The 17,818-nt window shown below is 47.0% G+C and overlaps 1 protein-coding gene across 1 annotated transcript in view; it reads left to right on the top strand.

Moving 5' to 3' along the window:
• Nucleotides 1-17,527, top strand: part of RTN4R (reticulon 4 receptor) — an 83,216-nt gene extending 65,689 nt beyond the window's left edge. The window contains exon 2 of the mRNA XM_074921148.1: nucleotides 15,539-17,527. Coding sequence (XP_074777249.1) covers nucleotides 15,539-16,968 — 1,430 coding nt within the window. The 3' untranslated portion in view covers nucleotides 16,969-17,527. The remainder of the gene's footprint in view (nucleotides 1-15,538) is intronic.
• The last annotated feature ends 291 nt before the right edge of the window (nucleotides 17,528-17,818 follow it).

Raw genomic sequence — 17,818 nt, 5'->3', positions numbered from 1 at the left:
TGAGGCCCATCATCACCTGGAGTTAGAAGCATGCATTCTCACACTGGTAGGTGGCAAGAAAATTTCTGTGGCATTGGCTTTGCGGGCAGCTGAAATGAGTTTGGGAATTGCTGTGGCGGTTGCATTTTGAGTGCTGACAGCTCCTGGGGAGGATTGCCACTGCAAGAGCTACCCTTGTCCCAGGGACCGGTCACTGCTGCATTTTGACTCATCTTGCTGCTCTCTGGACAGCCAGAGATGAGGGGCTGCTGTGCTGTGGGAACTGGCCACAGTCCCAGGGAAGATGAACAGGAGGATTGAACTTCCTTAATTTCAATTCAGGCAGAGATTTTCAACAAACCCAGCCATCAGACACTGCCACCCCCTACCACGTCACAGGAAACCCCAGAGGGACCTTCCAAATCTAGGATTATCCGGTTCCCTGATAATAGCCTCTGGGCACCAGCAGCTAACACGAGGGCTAAGGCATGCGTCACCTTCAGCAGGATTTAAACACGTAAGAGAGGAGAAAGAAATAGCTGCTGGATTTTAACATTAGCAAATGTCAAACCATACATTTGGGAATGGAAAAAACGTAAGGTGACCTCTAGTATGCTGGGAAAAGAGATGGAATATTTTGATAATAAAGGGGATTTAGGGGTTCAGAAAGTATTACCTTAAGGATGAGCGCCTTCAGCGTGGGACTAAGCATGGTGGCTTCAGCAAAGTATGCTATCACCTAGGAACAGTAAAGATCCAGAAGTATTTTATCAATGCAAGACATATGTGAAGCCACCAGCTGAACCCAGCAGTGCACATGGGTGGAGACACAAGGAGCGTGGATGGCTCTGGGGCAAGACACAGACCTCCCCGGAGACAGACCCTGCCGAAGTACAAAACAGTGAATGAAGGGAGGCACAAGGCTTTGCTCAGGACAGAGGAAGGCTTAGGTTTGTGGCAGCGTGCGGGAGAGCTGAGCACGCACACGACCAGTGTGATCAAGCAATGCCCGTTTATTACAACTAATTCAGCCCTTTTATAACGTTCTCCCGCACACGTGAGTAACATGCAGTACAAGTCCTCAAGATCGGACAGTTAACTTAGCCCGCACTTTAAACCTCCTTATGATTGGATAAAAGGTGCCACATCAGCCTCGCCAGGCTTCCTGCCTTGTGGAACCTCCTCTTCCGTCCCAACCCCTGCCGGGGGTTGTTTGTCTCCTCGAGTTTCTCCCCCCTCATTCAGGGTCACATCCTTATCGCATTCTTGCTCGGCTGAGGCTCTTATCAGTCTTGTTCTCACGCAGGATTGCGCACATGTCCATTCTCTCGCAGAAAGCCCTCTAGAATCCCAACAGCAGTGTGAAGAAGAAAAGCTACTCTGTGGTGATGACTAGGAGAGGGGTGCAGGCAGGAGATGCTGTGTATACACATCAGCAGAGATAAAAGTGGTGCAAAGTCAGGAAGAGATTGCCTTCCTTTGAAAACAACACAGGCTTGGTTGGTGGAGCACTGGGAGGACACCTTTCCTTGAGGTGAGGTGACATTTTGTCAGTCAGTGCAGAATTTGTCCACAGTTTCATTGACTGCGAACATGATTTGCTCTGTGTGCTGGTTGCTTGGTGGGCACCCACTTGCTTGCTGTGTCAGGCTGCTGCTGCTTGTTAAATGGTGCTACTGCATGGGGCTGGTTTGACCAAGCTGTCCAACAAAGGAAGCTGTTCAGACCATTTCCTCAGCAAAAGGTGGGGGTGAAGGGGGTGTCACCCCAAATAACAGAAGGAAAATAGCAAGGCAGAGGTCAAGGGTGGTGGAGCAGAAATGGCAGCATCTAAATCCTGGGTGGAAGTAGGTTTCCATGAGAAATAGTAATTCAGGAGCCTTTCTGACTCTGTAATCAAGGTGAGATTGTCCAAGTTTGCTTAACGCTACATCTCTGAAAAAGTCCCTAGGGGAGGGAAAGCAGAGACAGAGGCACCAGAAGAAGAGGACAGTCTTTAATTCCTAGCTTTAAAATGTTGATGGTTTCCCTGGCCTCATTCCCCACACAAGGCTGGAGGGGGTTTCCCGAGGTGAGATGGTTTGCTGGGCAGTTTTGGTGAAGTTTTGGTTTTGGGAGGTGAGAGTATTGAGGAGGTTTGTATGTCAAGGCTGGCACAATGCGCACTTTTTGGAAAGTGTTGTCTGGATAGTGCCTGCTAGAACTGGCAGGGTTTGTTTTCCTTGTCCTTGCTCCTGACAGAAGTTGCACAAGCTATTTCCCTAGAGAAAGGAGTGTTTGCTTGCACTTTGGCAGGGAAGAGAGAGCAGGGGAAGATAAGGAGTCATTTTTTTCTGCCTTAAAATCCACAAGATTTACTCTTCTCTTTCCTTGGCTTGCATCAAGTTTGAGAAATCATGAAGAAAGTAACAGTGAATATGCTGGGATGAGCTTTTTCCAGGCTGTGAGAAATGGAATATTCTGCTTGTAAATGCATGTATTTCCTATCAGGTGCTGTTATGGTGCCTGATGTTATTGCTCAACCTCAGGGGTATCCTGCAGGATTGAGTTTTCCAGGCGCATTTTTTTGATTCTGATGTATTTCTATTCATAATTTGACCAATTACTTCCTTTTTTTCACTTCAGTTAATTCCTTTGATGACATGATTCATATTTCCCCCAAATCAGCAGTTGGTCCTTGGTCTCCCTCCCAGTGCTGAAGGAGGTGAATTAAACAAATAAAGATGACAAATGAAATGGGAAAAAAGTTCACTTAGTATCATGAAATATTAAAAGCCACTTAGTATTAGGAGATATTAGTCCTGCTGCACTAAAACTGCTCTGCATGGAATGACTGAACTGCAGATTGTGAAGTCTGTGTCCCTGTGGAGATTTGCAGGTCCTGGCTATAGGATGAAGATTGCCTTCAATAAGCTTCATGGTTTGGTTCTTTTAATTAAGTAATATGCTTCAGGGGCTGATGTGTTGCTCCAACATCCCTTTCTCAGAGAAGGCCAGCAGTGGGACAGCCCGCTGTGGTAATTAAAGGGGATTGGTCTGGCAGGGCGGTGGTAGAGTGACCCAGTCCTGGACAGAAACAAGTCTCAAAGAGTCAGTGCCAAGGAAATCTTTTATTTTCTCTGAAATGATCCTGAGTGCTTAAGCAACTTGCCTGTGAAGTAGCACCTCTGGAGGGGGATACCCAGCTGAGATGAGACACCATCCATCAGGAGTGGTTTATGGAGAGTGACGGTAATCTGGCTGCAGGTGGATGTGCAAACTTCTTCCTAAGGATTGTGCATGGGAGCACTGTCAAAATTATCTGACAAGGTCCCAGTTCTAATTGCTTATAAATATGAGAAAACTAGGGGAGTCCCAGAGGCAGGGAAAGCCAGTGCCCACCACTGGTTTAAAGCAGCAGGTGGGAATCCCCGAGGTGAGGAGAAGCTGGTCAGTTCGATCTCGGTGCTGTGTCAGAAAGTGGAGGTGTTAATATAGCTAAAGATCAGAGGCATAGAAATACCATTAATTTCAACTGGTACATTTCCCAGACAGTATTCTTAAACCCAGTCGAGTTCTCATTTTTTTTCTGATACTGTTTTTAAAGCTATTGCTGTCACTATTATTTATTAATCATATTGCCACAATGCCAACACGCCCCAGGCATGGACTAATGTCCTGGTGTATTAGATGTGGACAAAAGAAACGCCAGTCTCTGCTCATGTATCTGGATTTTAATAATATATTTAGACTCATGTCAGGCACTTGATTTACTTGGTTGAAAATATACTCTCTATTGAATCAACAGACAGTTATTAAATGGATTAAGAAACAAGCAGCTAAAAGCTCTCAAAATGCAATTGTTGTTGGAGGATCGTTGCTGAACATGCTGCTTGCACAGTAGCTTTGCAGGACTCAGCTTTCACCCTGGTGTATTTCACTATTTTCATGAATGATCTGGAAAATATATATAAATTAGTTGCCCGTAAAGTTTGCAGCTGACTCAAATTTTGCCATGATAAATAATGATGAAGGCAAGTCTCTAATGCAGAGAAATTGCAATTGCTTGGTAGACTGGCAACAGTGAAACAACATGAATTTTAATACAGCTAAATGCTCGGTCATCCATCTCCGAGCGCAGAATGTAGGCCACTCCGTCAGGCTGGGAGACTGCCTGCTTGAGGGCAGCAACTCTAAAATTGATTTAAGGGCCATATTGGATAACAGGTGATTATGAACATTTAATGCCCTTGTAGTGGTGAAATGGATGAACATGATCTCTGGATAAAGAGGGGAATCCGAAGTCTGAATAGGGAGTTTTTATCCACCTTGATTAAAAAGCGGGGAGGTGCTATAATCTACTGTAGCTGTAATGAGACCCAAATGCTGGAAGTTGAACTTGAGGGATTTTGGCATGGAAATCTGGTGCAGATTCCTGGTGATATACTATGGGGTCTCTGAACTCAGGGTGAAAATCTCTTGTAAGAGATGCGGGTATCTCAACCAGGCTTCAGTGAGGCTCAAGCCTTGCCTCGCTGCAGGCTGGGATCCTTTCCCATTGCTCGCTTCCCAGTTTCCACGCAAACAGGAAGGTGTATCATTAGCGTCCGACTGTATTCTTGTTTAACTTGGCTTCACAGAGCCTGCACATCTCAGAGAAATATGTTTATAGAGTTGTGGGTGTCGTGTTTCTTATCTGGTGAAAGTGGATGAGAGAGCTGCAGAAGGGTAGGCAAGCATGTCTAATGCTGAAACTGCAAAGGAGACAAAGCCGGCACCCGATAAAGACAGCGGCAGTTGAATTTGCACACTTATTAAAAATCAGTTCCAGCTTTTATCTGGGAATGAAAGAATGAGCCATGTGAACGTAGCAGGGATGCATGCCAGGGAGCTGGGAGGGATGCCAAGAGAGTCAGGGGAAAGGAGGCAGAGCGAGGAGCATGGCTGCTCTGGGCTTCTCTCCCAACCGCATGGATGGAGCAGCCAGGGCAGTGCTGAGAAGTGCCCTGTGTCTGCACCACAGAGCTTTCTGTAAGGCAGCCTCGTGGTAGAGACCTTACATTTCATTGCATGGCTCTGCTACTCCACCGTGCAAGGTGACAACTTCTGGGGTGACATGGAAAGCTCTGGTCATCCAGGCTCAGGAAGGAGAGCATCAAGTTGTGAGCAGCGTAGAGGAATGCGATCTTCAGTCACCTGTGTCTGCTCTTATGTTTTGATTTCTAGCTGTTCTTTGAAAAAGTGGTTGTGTCTAAAGTTGAAATTAAAATGCCGTCTCCTACTTGTGTTCCCCAGGGCATTAGTTCCCAAGCTGTTTCTTCACCTGCATCCATGCAGACAATGAAACTGAGGTCGTGGGAAATTTTTGGAGCAACCTTTCCTTCCAGGCTCTTTCTTAGACTTCATTCCTCCATTCTCCATTATCTGCAGATGCTGGGTCTGTAAGCAAAAGCTGAGATAAGTGTAATTTTAGAGGAAAAATGAGAAAAATGCTGCATAGTGCAATGGGGCACTTCCAGTGCCGAAGGTGTGGGGGTGGGATTTGCAGCTGCCAGGTGGGGTGCGGTCCCAGATGGCTGGGGGAGAGCAGGTGTAAATGCCATCTGGAGCTTTACCTCTTCTCTCCGTGAGTCACTCGCACACAGTGCTTTCACCAGTGCCAGGCTTGGATACGCAGGAAACTCTGCTTCTTAGTAATATTGTTTTGAAGCATTCCTGAGGTACTTTGCGCTCCACGGGAGATCTAAGTCATCTCAGGAACCAGAGATTACTTCCTTTGGACACCTGTTTGTCCCCGATTTTTTACAAATATGGCACAAATAATACTAACTTCTGTATGAGCTAGTTGTGATTCACAATGCATATTTTCTCACTTCATTCTTCACAGTATGAGGATTGAATGGTGGCAATATAATAGAATATTCTGTTCATGCAATGTGCTGGATGCATCCCATCTGGATAAGATGGAAATGAGGATTATGACCACTTATGATACCCTCACCCACTGTACTGGGGACTGGTCACAGCTTCTTTTGGTCTGCTTTCTTAGGCAACCTGGGATCTGCTGGGATTTACTGGGCTGGGTATGGATTTTAGTCATATGACACTTTGTAAAAGGCAGCCTGGCAGGGATAGCCAGGATAATACCATGGCCATTGGTGGCTGTGACTTGGAAAAAATGCAGATGTGATGTTTCTCCCAGGTGATGAGGAAGGAGCCCACTTCCTCTTCATCTGACTGTCCTCAGTCTGGCCAACCTCAGCCTTGCAGTAAGTGCATCACTGTGGCTCTGTGTAGTTGATGAGGATCACAGTAGTTATTCAGAGTGGTCATCCCAGATGAATTCATGGCAGGTGGATTTGGAGAGCTCAACTGGTAGCTGCAGGCTTTCATAGGTATCTCTATACCCTTGTTCTGCTGGCTTTCCTGTGGCAAGCCTACAGCCTTCCTGCCCATCCTCTTCCTCTTCCCTCCTTCGTGCTCATTTTTCCCAGGAACGCCACAGGTGCTCAAATGCTTGTTCCACGCCACGTGCTTTCACCTTCCCTTTGCGCACTGGGCATTTTCTGCCCAGACTTCCTTGCCTTTCATCTGACTTCCACGTCAGATATTTGCCTTGGACTTCTGCCTTTGTCACAGACTGTCCCCTGCATTGACTATCTGCAAGAGATTTTTCCCTCTCCTCCAGCTATTGCTGTTGTATTTGGTAACTGGCACAGTATCACGTCAAACTCACCTGCTCAGAGCCAGATCCCTACAAGTCCCATGTACTGAGTCTGATGCTGAGGTTGGCTTGAGGGAAGCTGTGGTGCAGGGACTTTGGTGGTGTCACACCAGTGGAGGGGACACTAAAGAGGGCCAGGAGCAAGGCAATGCCAAAACTTTGCATTATGTCTTTAGGAAAGCTGAACATGGCCATGGTTATTCCAGCATTAAGGAACCATACGTGATCACATCCTGAAAGGGGACATAATTCTGCACACAGTGGGAAAATCAGCTTTCCTGTGAGGAAGAAAAAGGGAATACTGGGAGAGTTTGGATGGGCCAGCAGCGTTTGGGACCTACACTATCTGCATGGGAAGTGCCAGGACTGAATGGCATAAACACACATAAGAGACCTTTCCTACAGGAATTCTCCATGTTTTTACTTTAAAAAGGTCATAAACTTTTCCCTTTAAAAGGTCATAAGCTTTTCCCTTCCAGATGTGTGATAGATAGATGGAGGGAGGACAGATGGAAAACCCACAGATTTATTACATTTTACACAAGAACAGCTGAGAATTCTGCCTCTACTGATAGAATTGGCCGGGAATTAGTCCACCAGGTGATGTGGCAGAGCACAGAGCTGGCAATGGCACTCATTGAAGAATGGCCTAGGATATCCATAGGATTTTCCTATGCCTGTCCATAGGACACAGTGATAAATAGGTCAGCTTTTTAAAGCCTAAGAGAATAACCTCATACCAAAGATGTGAGCAAAGTTTATTCCTCTTTTTATGTAAACCATTTAAAGGAGCATCTTTAACCTGTGTTGATAGCTAGGGATTATCAAATCCTTATTCTGTGAACTGCTGCTGCAGCTTGGCTCCTGGATCAGGAAGATGTCACTGCTTACAACCATTTTACATTTTAAGATTTGGGCACAACTGTGAACTATGATAATATTTCTGCTTGAAGGAAAGTGGATATTTGGGCACATGATTTGTTGCAGCGAGGGGTTTCACGGTAAAATTCATAACCACAGACTAGATGGCAGATGCAATTCAGCATTTATAAATACGAAGTAATGTACACTGGCAAACAGCCCAGACCCTTACCTAAACAAACACAATGATGGGCTCTAAATGAGCTATTGCCACTCAGCAAAGTGATCTTGGGGACTTTGTGGAGGGCTCTCTGAAAAGCTCAGCTTGATGTTGAATGATGGCAGGCAGAGTGCAGGAGCTGTAAGGGACAGAGCAGAACATCTAAGCCTCTGCGTAAGTCCATGCTGCAGTTGCATCCCAAGTATCATCCTCCCAACCTCACAGTGAGGAGGACCTGGAAAAGCTGCAAAGTACAGCAAAAATGTCTGGATCAGCATTCATACAATGACCTAGGGCTTGGAGAAAACCTGAGAGAGTGGAAAGAAGGTTTCATAGTCAAGGAGATGGGGAAATTTTGCCTCAGGCAGGCCCTGGGCCACTGTTTTCCTGGGGCTTGGAGAAGATGCTAAGGCAATGCTCACACCATTTCGTATTGACTTTCCATCCGCATCTGCTCCTGACCATGGTGTCAGACCAGCCCAATGAGCCCTTGTCTGACACCATGAAGCTCTTCTCACGTTCTTGTGTTATAACAAGGGCTTTTCTCTTTCTCATTTCCTGGCCTCACCAGGCATTACTAGGCTATAATAACTGATATTAGTGTTATTGCTATACAGGGACCTAATGAATCCTGCATTTAACTCCCTTGATATTTTCCCCTATGAAGGTTTCTTGTGACCTTTTCTTTGAGACTCTTTCACACCTCCATGGCTTGCAGCAAGCCTTTGAAATTCAGCAGGAGGAAAACCCTCTGGCTAGAGAAAAGACTTTTTTTTTTTTTTTTTTCTCATCATCAAATTTGTATTCAAATTGTCTGAAATATAAACTGCTAACTATCACCTTTTCCTTTCTCTCCCTGATGTTGCTGAGGGAAATGCTGGCAAACCACCAAAACCTTGCCCAAATGTTGTTAGACTAAACTGACACTGCTGCCAAAATGCTGGGAGCGCTGGAGAGCCCCTGGCAGGGATGGGGAGCACCGCTGGCCGGGAGCTGCTTTGGCACATGCCCGTGAATGGATGGAGCTGCCCTGGTTAAGGTTTGTGCTGCACTCAGCTCACGTAATGAGTCATGTAGCTCGGCCCTAAGCAGTGATGAAGAATCAGCATTCAAACCCCTCTGGAGATTTGTGAGGATGGATTCTAAGAATTGCCCATGATATAACTCGCTTTTACCTTCTTCCCTTAAAAATATCCCTGCAGTATTAAGTCCAAAAATCGCATTAAGGGAGTATGATTTAGGTGGAAAAGATGAACACCTAGAAGTTAGGAAATGGCACATCTGTTGCCTCCATCCCCTGCCTGGATGCATTACGGAAATGACCTTTCATTTCTGACCATATAAGATATTTTTTCTGCTGAAATCCTGTCTCAGTCAGGGTAGAGGCTGGATACCAAAGATCAGGACTGAGGCTGTACTGCCAAAGGGAATGAAAAGCACCGCAGTCCCAAAGGTTAATGGGTCTGAATGCAGTCCCAGAGCATGTGGAATCAGAGACTGTACCTATAGAAGTTAGGGGTGGGCTTCAGGTGCCTAAACATTGCTGCCTGCTGCAACTTATATTGCACTCATCTCCAGCTGCTGGAAGAGCACAGGTCTCCTAGAGGAGCTGCGTCAAACCTGCCAGCGCTCATCTTGATGTCTCAGACCCTCAAGGGTGTCTAAATGGGAAATAGCTGCCTATTTTTAGGCAGCTGGGATTTGGCATCAGAACAAGGTGTACGTGTTTTTGTGTGAACTGGGACTGAGCTCCAGCCCATGGAGATAGAGCTGACCCAGTCAGCCAACCCTGGAGGGCAGTTCAGCCCCTTGGAGCAGACATGGAGCTGCGATCAGCTCACTTGCTCCAGTGACCCCACTGACTGTTCGCCTCGAGAGGGGTGCCTGATGCCCCAACATCCCCACAGAGCTGCAGATACACCACAGGACCTGCAGCAGCCCCAAAATTTTCTGCTGCAGCTGGCTGCCTGAGGATGCTTGCATGGCAGTGGGCACCTTTGTGCTGAGACCTGCTCTGTTCGTACACACTCCGGGCCCTCAGTTCCCCAGAGCTGTAACACTGGTTACATCTCCCAGGTGCTTGTGCGGTGGCAAAACGTTGCTCCTCTCCTCACCCTAAAGCCACTCCAGCTGCACCATCATGAACCAGCCTTCCTCTCCACAGTGGAGGGAGGGAGGGAGGGACGGAGGGAGGGAGGGAGGAGACAGCAGAAGCAAAGGAAACTCCAGCCTGAGGTGGGACTAGTCCAAACCAATTCTCCTTCCTCATTCACATCTCAATTCACCTTCGACTTGAAATTTATAAAAGTGCTGCCCTCTTCCTTTTGGCACACACACTCTCACACACACAGACCCACCTTTGGCCACAGGACAAAGCAGGAGACACTGAAGCTGCTTTGCAGAGTGTCTTTCAAAGCCATGTGCTGAATTTCAAACAATATCCATTCAGAACAGGGAATTAAGCAGCTATCGTGTCTCCGTACTATAAACAAAGGCAAAATGCTGTGTGCATCAGCAAAAGGCTTTGTATTGTAAAGTACTCCCTTTATGTCCAACCAGGAGAGAATTCAAATGATTATTGACCCTCCACTGTAGGAAAGCCGCATTATAATATCTCCAAATCAATAGAGACAAGTGCAGAGCAGCAGAGAAAGGCCGTGGCTCTGCAAACTGCAGAAAATTGCATTTTGCTTTGGCCTCTTAAAAAGTTTGCAAAGCATCTATTAGAGGCCCCCAGAGCCTTTTCTTTCTAATTGCCATGTTTGACAATGTGATCGCACAGGGGACTAGCGGAAAGACAGATAATGGACCCACTTTAATTGCTTCCCAGTTCCATGAGTCATAACACTTCTGAGATGGCAAAGGGGAAGTGCAGCAGTTTGACTGAAGGAGGTTTCTGGCTTTTAAGAAAGCTCTGGAGGAACAAATGCTAAACTCAGAGCCAAAGTCTTGGAGGGATTGAAGGTTCCAGGTACTGGATTTTCTTTCATCTTTTGCTTTTGACTGGAACTATCTAGTTAAGTTTTAATCATGTTCTGGAAAGGGTAGGAATGGCTTCTTGTCTAAGAGATGAGGGAATGGATGTCACGCCAAGATCCTTTTTCTCAGGGATGGGCACTAAGGTTGAGTCCTGCAGGTGGAAGAGTCCAGCAGGTTGTGGAGGGGCCAGGGTCAGCAGTGATGGTGGGAGCACACTCCGGGTGGTCAGGTTGAGGGAAGGATGCTGTAGTTCCCCAGTGGGAGCTGAGCTTGGCACATATTTCTGGAAATGGGCACACAGTGACCTTCTCACATCCCTCCTCCCTGTGAGATCAGTGAATATCTCCTGTACTTCTGGCCTAAGGTCAGGGTGTGTTTTTCCTGGAAGAGGAAGGAGCCCACAGCCAGAGCCGGACCCAGCACTCCAGGAAAACAAACGATGGCACTTGCCTGTGCCAGTCAGGATGTGGAGTAGCTGGGCTCTTTCTGCCCAGGTCCTCTGGATTCCTGTCATCTGTCCTCAATCAGATGACATCTCTGCTCAGGGCAGCACCCACTGGGACTTCTCAGCATCATGGATACTTAGTGACTCACAAGAGGAGCAGAAGCCCATGACTCTCACACTATTCCTAGCAAATTTTAAGCTGCGTCTGCATGATTTTTGCCTAGCCACCCTCTGAAGGTCTTCATCCTTCCCCTCTGCTTTTTGCCAAGAGAAGTGAGCTGCAGCATGGAGTACAGGCTCTGGGCACTTGCCAGGATATGTCCCAGCTTCTCTGGGGATGGACTGGTTTGTCTGGGTGCTGCCTTCACCTCAGCTGGACAAGCACGAGGCTCAGTGAGGTGATGCTCCACGCCATGCCGTGGTGCCTGGCTCAGCATAAAGGGACTTAAGCTTGTGCTTTGTGTCATGACATTGGCCCCAAAACAGATGCCTGTTTCCAAGTGATGGGCTCCATCCCCAGAGGCACAGGGCAGTGGTACCATTGGCCTGTCTCGATCTTACAGGATCTGGTGTAGAGTAAGGTATTACCTGAAAATATGGGGGTATATTTCAAGCAGACAGGAACAAGCTCTGCTGTGCTTCAAACCATCCTGAAACTGTGTTAATGTGGCTTGATGCCAGGTCTTAGCAACCTTCCTGTCCCAGGAACCTGCCTTGTGCTCATCCCTGTCCTAAAATGGTCACTTGGCACATGGTCAGAAAAAGCAAAATAATATTTGCCTGGAATTGGACAGATGAAACTACCCTGTTGCAAGGTCTGGATGGCTCATGGCACTTGGTGGCCACCATGGTCTGGGACACGCTGAGCACAAGGCACAGTTACTGGTTGAGCACCAGTGACAGAGAAGCTCCTTGGAGGAGTAGGAGAGGACAAGGCATGGTCCCTCCGGTCTCTGCCACAGCACCAGTCTGGCTCAGGAAGAAAGGGTCACCTTGATTTCCCAAGGCTGGGTGTGGACTACACCAGCTCCTGCACTTGCTTCAGGCCCTGCACTGGCTGGGGACCCTCTGGCGCCTGCTGGGTGCTGAGCTTTGCCATGGATCAGTCAGGCATGGTTGAGCTGCACGGCGGGAAGCTAACTGGAAAAAAGCTTTGGGGGATGATTGACAGTAACTGTCTCCTGTGGAAGGAGCTAATCTGAGCAGCTCATGAACACCAGGTCCCTAATTAAAGCACACAGGCTAGCCCTGCCTGTAATTAATTTCCCTGTGCTGCTCCACTGGCAGCAGCTCTCAGTGCCACTGACTCACAGCTCCCGGCAGCCGCAGAGGCACAGGCAGCGGGAGAAGAAAAGTGGGGGTTCAGAGTGGAGCAGGATTTGACCCTTCCCTCCTGCTCCTCTGTGCTGGGGAGAAGACATGGCATTCCTCCAGCTCTGCACACACCCAGGAACAGGGACAGGACCTTGCTGCCCGGCCCCAGCAGTTCTCTCTGTAGGAAAGAGCTGGTGGTTCATGCTCAGAGCGCAAGCGGATCAAGTGATCCAGAGGGTGCAGGAGCATGGCTGTTGGGAAGGGGTGGCACAAGGCAGGGTGGTATTCATATGCATGGTTTGTTCTCTCCTGGCTGCTTCATGTTCTCCCTTCCTCTCCCCGTGTATACATATATTTATTATGCACTTGCTTCTCCTGGCTGGAGCTGGAACAGGAGTGTTGTCATTGTGATTCCTCTCCCATAGGAATGGTTCTTTGCTTTCACTGCTGTGAGCATGTCACTTATTTATAAAGCATGTGGGATGCACCTGGGTTGTGGCTGGATTTTCCCCGAGTAGGTTGTAGCCCCTGCGATATTACCAAGGCAGGGAGGAGCAGCTGGGAAGAGCCGTGGAGCCTGCAGAGGTGTCTGCAGTCCAAGTGCTGTTTTGCTGGAGCAGGTGGTGTTGCACAGAGAGGTGAATCCCAGTGCTCCAGTGCCACCCCGGCTCCCATCATCTGAACCAGGAAACTGAAGAAAGAGGCTCCAGAAAGTCCTGTTTCTCTGGCTGCAGGTTTTCGTTATCAGCTGGAGAGGAATTGTGCTGGTCAGAGAGTTGCCAGCATTGTTTTAATTTCCCAGGAGGCTCCTCTTGGTGTGACATGTCTGCAGCAGGGGATTTCAGTTGTCTCATGTTACTTTGCTCCATACAATGGGACGTGATATGTCAAAACATGACAAGCCAACCAGAATGTGTCATAATACTGTACGCAACACACTGCCTTCTAGGGATGCTCAGCAGCTAATAATATCAGGCTCAAATTATCTCTGCATGCTGAGCTGTTATTTTTTCTCCCATGTGGACTATGATATATAGGAGTCTCCTGACTATATTGGACTGTTGGATCATCACAGATTTATTAGCTGCACACGGTGAATTATTTTGACTAGACTGAAACTCAGGCCTGGGATCCCATCCTGTTATTGCTGAAAAGTGACTTTCCCACCTTGGCTTCTCCAATACTTTTATTATTGCTTCAGTAAACAGTTTGGTGAGATTTCCATATGATTTAATTCTTTATCACTGGTGTTTGAAGTTGCTACTTCGATGCAGAGATGATGTGATTTCATTAGCAACGTGACTGCCTTTCAGGCTTTTCTGTGAGATGCAGCCGCTGTCTCCAAGGTTTGGCCCCACGGGAGCCAGTGTGCTGCACCGTGCACACGTGGCTGGATGCGGCCTGGCTCTCTCCAGTCTCCCCAGTTTGTCCCATTCTTCACTGTCCCTTTCTGCCTGACTTTTTGAACTCTGCTATTTTATCTTAAGGTGTACTGAGACATCAACATGCCTGAACAATATTTTCAGTTTTTCAAGGAAGAAAAAACCTCCCACAACAGCGAAGAGGGAAAGCTGCTGTTGTCCCTGGGCTGGAGATGCACAGCAATGGGGAGGACCATGTCTTTTTTGCCAGAGGTGCTGTGATGAGCTGGGAAGGAGATACACGTGTGTTTGTTCGCACGTGGTATTTCACAAACAGAGTCTCCCGCTGCTACAGTTCTGCCCATTCACTTTAGCTCCCGTATGGGGTTTAGAGGAAGCAATCTAATTACTTGCTGCTAATTGCTGGTGAAGCACTCTGAAACTGCCTCTCTTCCCTGCCTTCCCCACCATGAGTAGGAAACAGCAGGTCTCTCAGCTGGAGATTCACGCTGACCCTCCCTCCCAGGTCCCCTTTCAGAAGATGATGCTGGCTGCAGAGCCTCTGCCCATCCCCGCCCATCCTCCAGGCCCTTTCCCAGCAGCCCAGCCGGGGCTGGTGAATTTGGTGAATCAAAATGCTTCCTTGTGTTTCCTGTGCAGCCCAGCTCATGGGGAAGTGGGTGGTCATCACCATGAAAAAAAAAAAGTTCCTCTCAGGGGCTCTTCAACCCCAGTGGGCTGCCTGCACACTTGGGACAGATGAAACCCACTTCTGCTGTGCAAACTTTGAGGAATCCCTGAATTGCACATGACTTCCTCCAACAACAGCACTGCCCTCTGTGGAAACGCATGCTGTTTTCTCCTCTTCTTCGGTGGCTGCACAGATTCAAAGGGGAAAATGGGAGAGAGGAAGGAAAGCAAGAATACGTGGCGTAAAGGTTTGATCAAGAGAAAGAAACGATGCTCTTGGCCCTGAGATCTCTACAGGCAGGTCTGACCTGTGAGTTATTCTGGCAATCCCTCACAGTTATTTCTTACAGGAATACCAGATCAGTCAGAAGTTGTTCATGGAAAGTCACAAAAGCCACAACTCCATCTTACATTTTGAGTGCAGTCTGGGGACACTTGCTTGTTATGGAGAGTTGTTCAATGATCCCAAAAAGCAAGGAGCTGGTGGCACTGCTGAATGGGATGGAGAGTTGCCTAATACAACCCTGTGGCTGCAGGCATCAGCCATAGCTGGGCAGATGCTTTCTCATAGCCTGAACTGTGCTAAATGAGCCTGTGGCAGAGACAAATGGTCCCCCAGAAGACATCCTCTTTGCTCAGAGGTAAGCTCTTTGGAACAGGGCTTATGTTAGATGAGCATTCAGGACGCACGATGCAAATAAATAATAATGATTACTCTCTTTCACCACCAAAGTCTCCAATGTATGAAAGGCTGAGGAGGTGCTCAAACTTTGTCACTATAAGTGTATATTGATTTTAGCTATTGTCTTGAGTGGTAGAGCATTTTTAATTCTGCATTTTAATTGTTTGGCTCTGCTGGCATATGTTGTTTGTGGTTAGTGGCAACACACTTAGAAGGGTGATTTTCAGGCTCATCTATTAGTTGCAAAGAAAAGTGCTCTCCCATGACCCTGGCTAATCTGCATACTATTTTTGTTATCCTTTAGGAAGGAAACTGCTGATTTTGGTGCTTTGCTTGAACATCCAGTCAGAAGTGGAGTCTTGCCCCGGGGCGTGTGTATGCTACAGTGAACCGAAGATTACAATAAGTTGTCAGCAGCAAGGACTGACAGCAATCCCCAGTGAGATACCCATCCAGAGCCAGCGCATCTTCTTGCACAACAACAAGATAACCCTTGTGAGGTCCACCAGCTTCACCTCCTGCCGCAACATGACAATTCTTTGGATCCACTCCAACAACATCAGCCTCATTGAGCCTGGAGCCTTCTATGGGCTCAACAAACTGGAGGAGTTAGATCTCAGTGACAACACGAACCTGAAATCTATCAACCCTGTCACCTTTCGGGGTCTTGTTCACCTCCACACCTTACACCTGGATCGCTGTGGGCTCCTGGAGCTCTCCACAGGGCTTTTTCGAGGGTTGTTCTCCTTGCAATATCTCTACCTTCAGGATAATAAGCTACAGAACCTGCTGGATGACACCTTCATAGATCTCGCAAACCTCACCTACCTGTTTTTGCATGGTAATAAAATCAAGAGCCTGTCAGAGAACGTCTTTCGGGGGCTAATCAACCTCGACCGGCTGCTTCTGCACCAGAACAGAGTCAGCCTGGTTCACCGCCGGTCTTTTCACGACCTTGGGAAAGTGATGACCTTGTATCTGTTTAACAACAACCTGACCGTGCTCACGGGGGAAACCATGGCTCCCCTGGTGTCCCTTCAGTACCTGCGCTTGAATGGCAACCAGTGGATCTGTGACTGCCAGGCTCGGTCTCTCTGGAATTGGTTTAAGCAGTTTAAAGGATCATCTTCAGAGCTAGAGTGCCACCTTCCCCCCCGCTTGGCAGGGAGAGACCTCAAAAGGCTGCAGAGCTCTGACTTGGAAGGATGTGTCGACTCCTTCAACCAGATACGAACAAGCGTTTTTAGCACTAAGACCAGATCTGGTAAACTGCCAACTGGGATCCCCCCTCTTGGTTCCCATGATGGCTCCTCAAAATGCTGCCAGCCAGAAACGGATAAGTCATTTATTTATGAAGCTAAAGGCAAGGCAGGCCCTTCTTCCCACAGCAGCCGGCCATCATCCAACAACCCTCTCAAGGATAAGGAGAACATGTCCAAAACCAAGTATGTTGAGACAGACCCTTCCAAAAATGGCAGCAACAAGCAGATAAATGATTCCCCCTTTGGGACCTTCCCCAGCATTGTAAACCCTCCATTGACCAAGTTGAAACCAGAGTTTCTAGAGCCTATTGAACCTTCCACAGTCCCAACCAAAAAGAGACAGGGCTGCTCAAAAAAGAACAAATCAAAGGCCCAGTGCCGCCTCACCCAGCAAGGAAACAGCTCCACGTTACAGCTCAGCCTAAGCCTTTTGATCCCCCCCTTGGTGTGGAGCTTACTGTTATTCTGCTAAAATTAACTCTTTTCCTGGGTTGATGACACTTTAATACTAGACTTTTGCTGACCTCCATAAATGTTGCAAACAAAAGCAAAACTACCATCCACCCTGAGAAAGCTTTGTTACACAAAAGTTAACTGGATGCCTTTATAAAAAAAAAAAACAAAAAACAAAAAACCCCAACAAAAAAGACAAACACCAAGATGTACATAATTTATTTGTCCTGAAACCTGTGAATTATACCTTTGGTCTTCGGAACTGCACTTGCCCACAAAGCAGCTTTTGCTACAGCAGATGGTAAAGAAATACGGTTTATTTACAGGAAAAAAAAAAAAAAAAGTGTAAGAAATGCTCCGAAAAGAATGTCTAAAATCTGTTTGTAACTTGACATCACACTGAACAATATTGCAGGTTCCCATTCGCAGAGGTAATGAATTTGATGCTGTTTTAATCCTATGTTTATGAATATTGCAGTTTTTCCGTATTCATTCCATCACACCATGTTTACGGGCAGCATTTGTTAAAGAATGCTACCTTTTCCTTCACAAGATTGCAGTATATATAGATATGCATTTTATTTTACTTGTGTACAAGTATACAAAAAAAATATAAAATAAAGATTTCTTTTTCCTAAATGGTTGTCATCTGCAAGGGGTGAAGTACACTAAACAGCTAAAAAGCTGAAAAATTTAAAGGATGTTGAGTAATCCATGATCTGAAGGCAGGTTGAGCATTTAACACGACAGTAATAAATAAGACATACCCGGCATGCTTATGCAATCTTTAACTGTTGGCAACAAAGAGTTTTCTTGCATGAAACATGTTCTGTTAATGTTTCTCTTTCCCTTTGAAATGTCCCATGCAT

The sequence above is a fragment of the Athene noctua genome, chromosome 17 (genome assembly GCF_965140245.1).
Source record: "Athene noctua chromosome 17, bAthNoc1.hap1.1, whole genome shotgun sequence".
NCBI lineage: Eukaryota > Metazoa > Chordata > Aves > Strigiformes > Strigidae > Athene > Athene noctua.
Note: the sequence above shows the minus strand (reverse complement) of the source record. Positions and strands in the feature narration are given on the sequence as shown.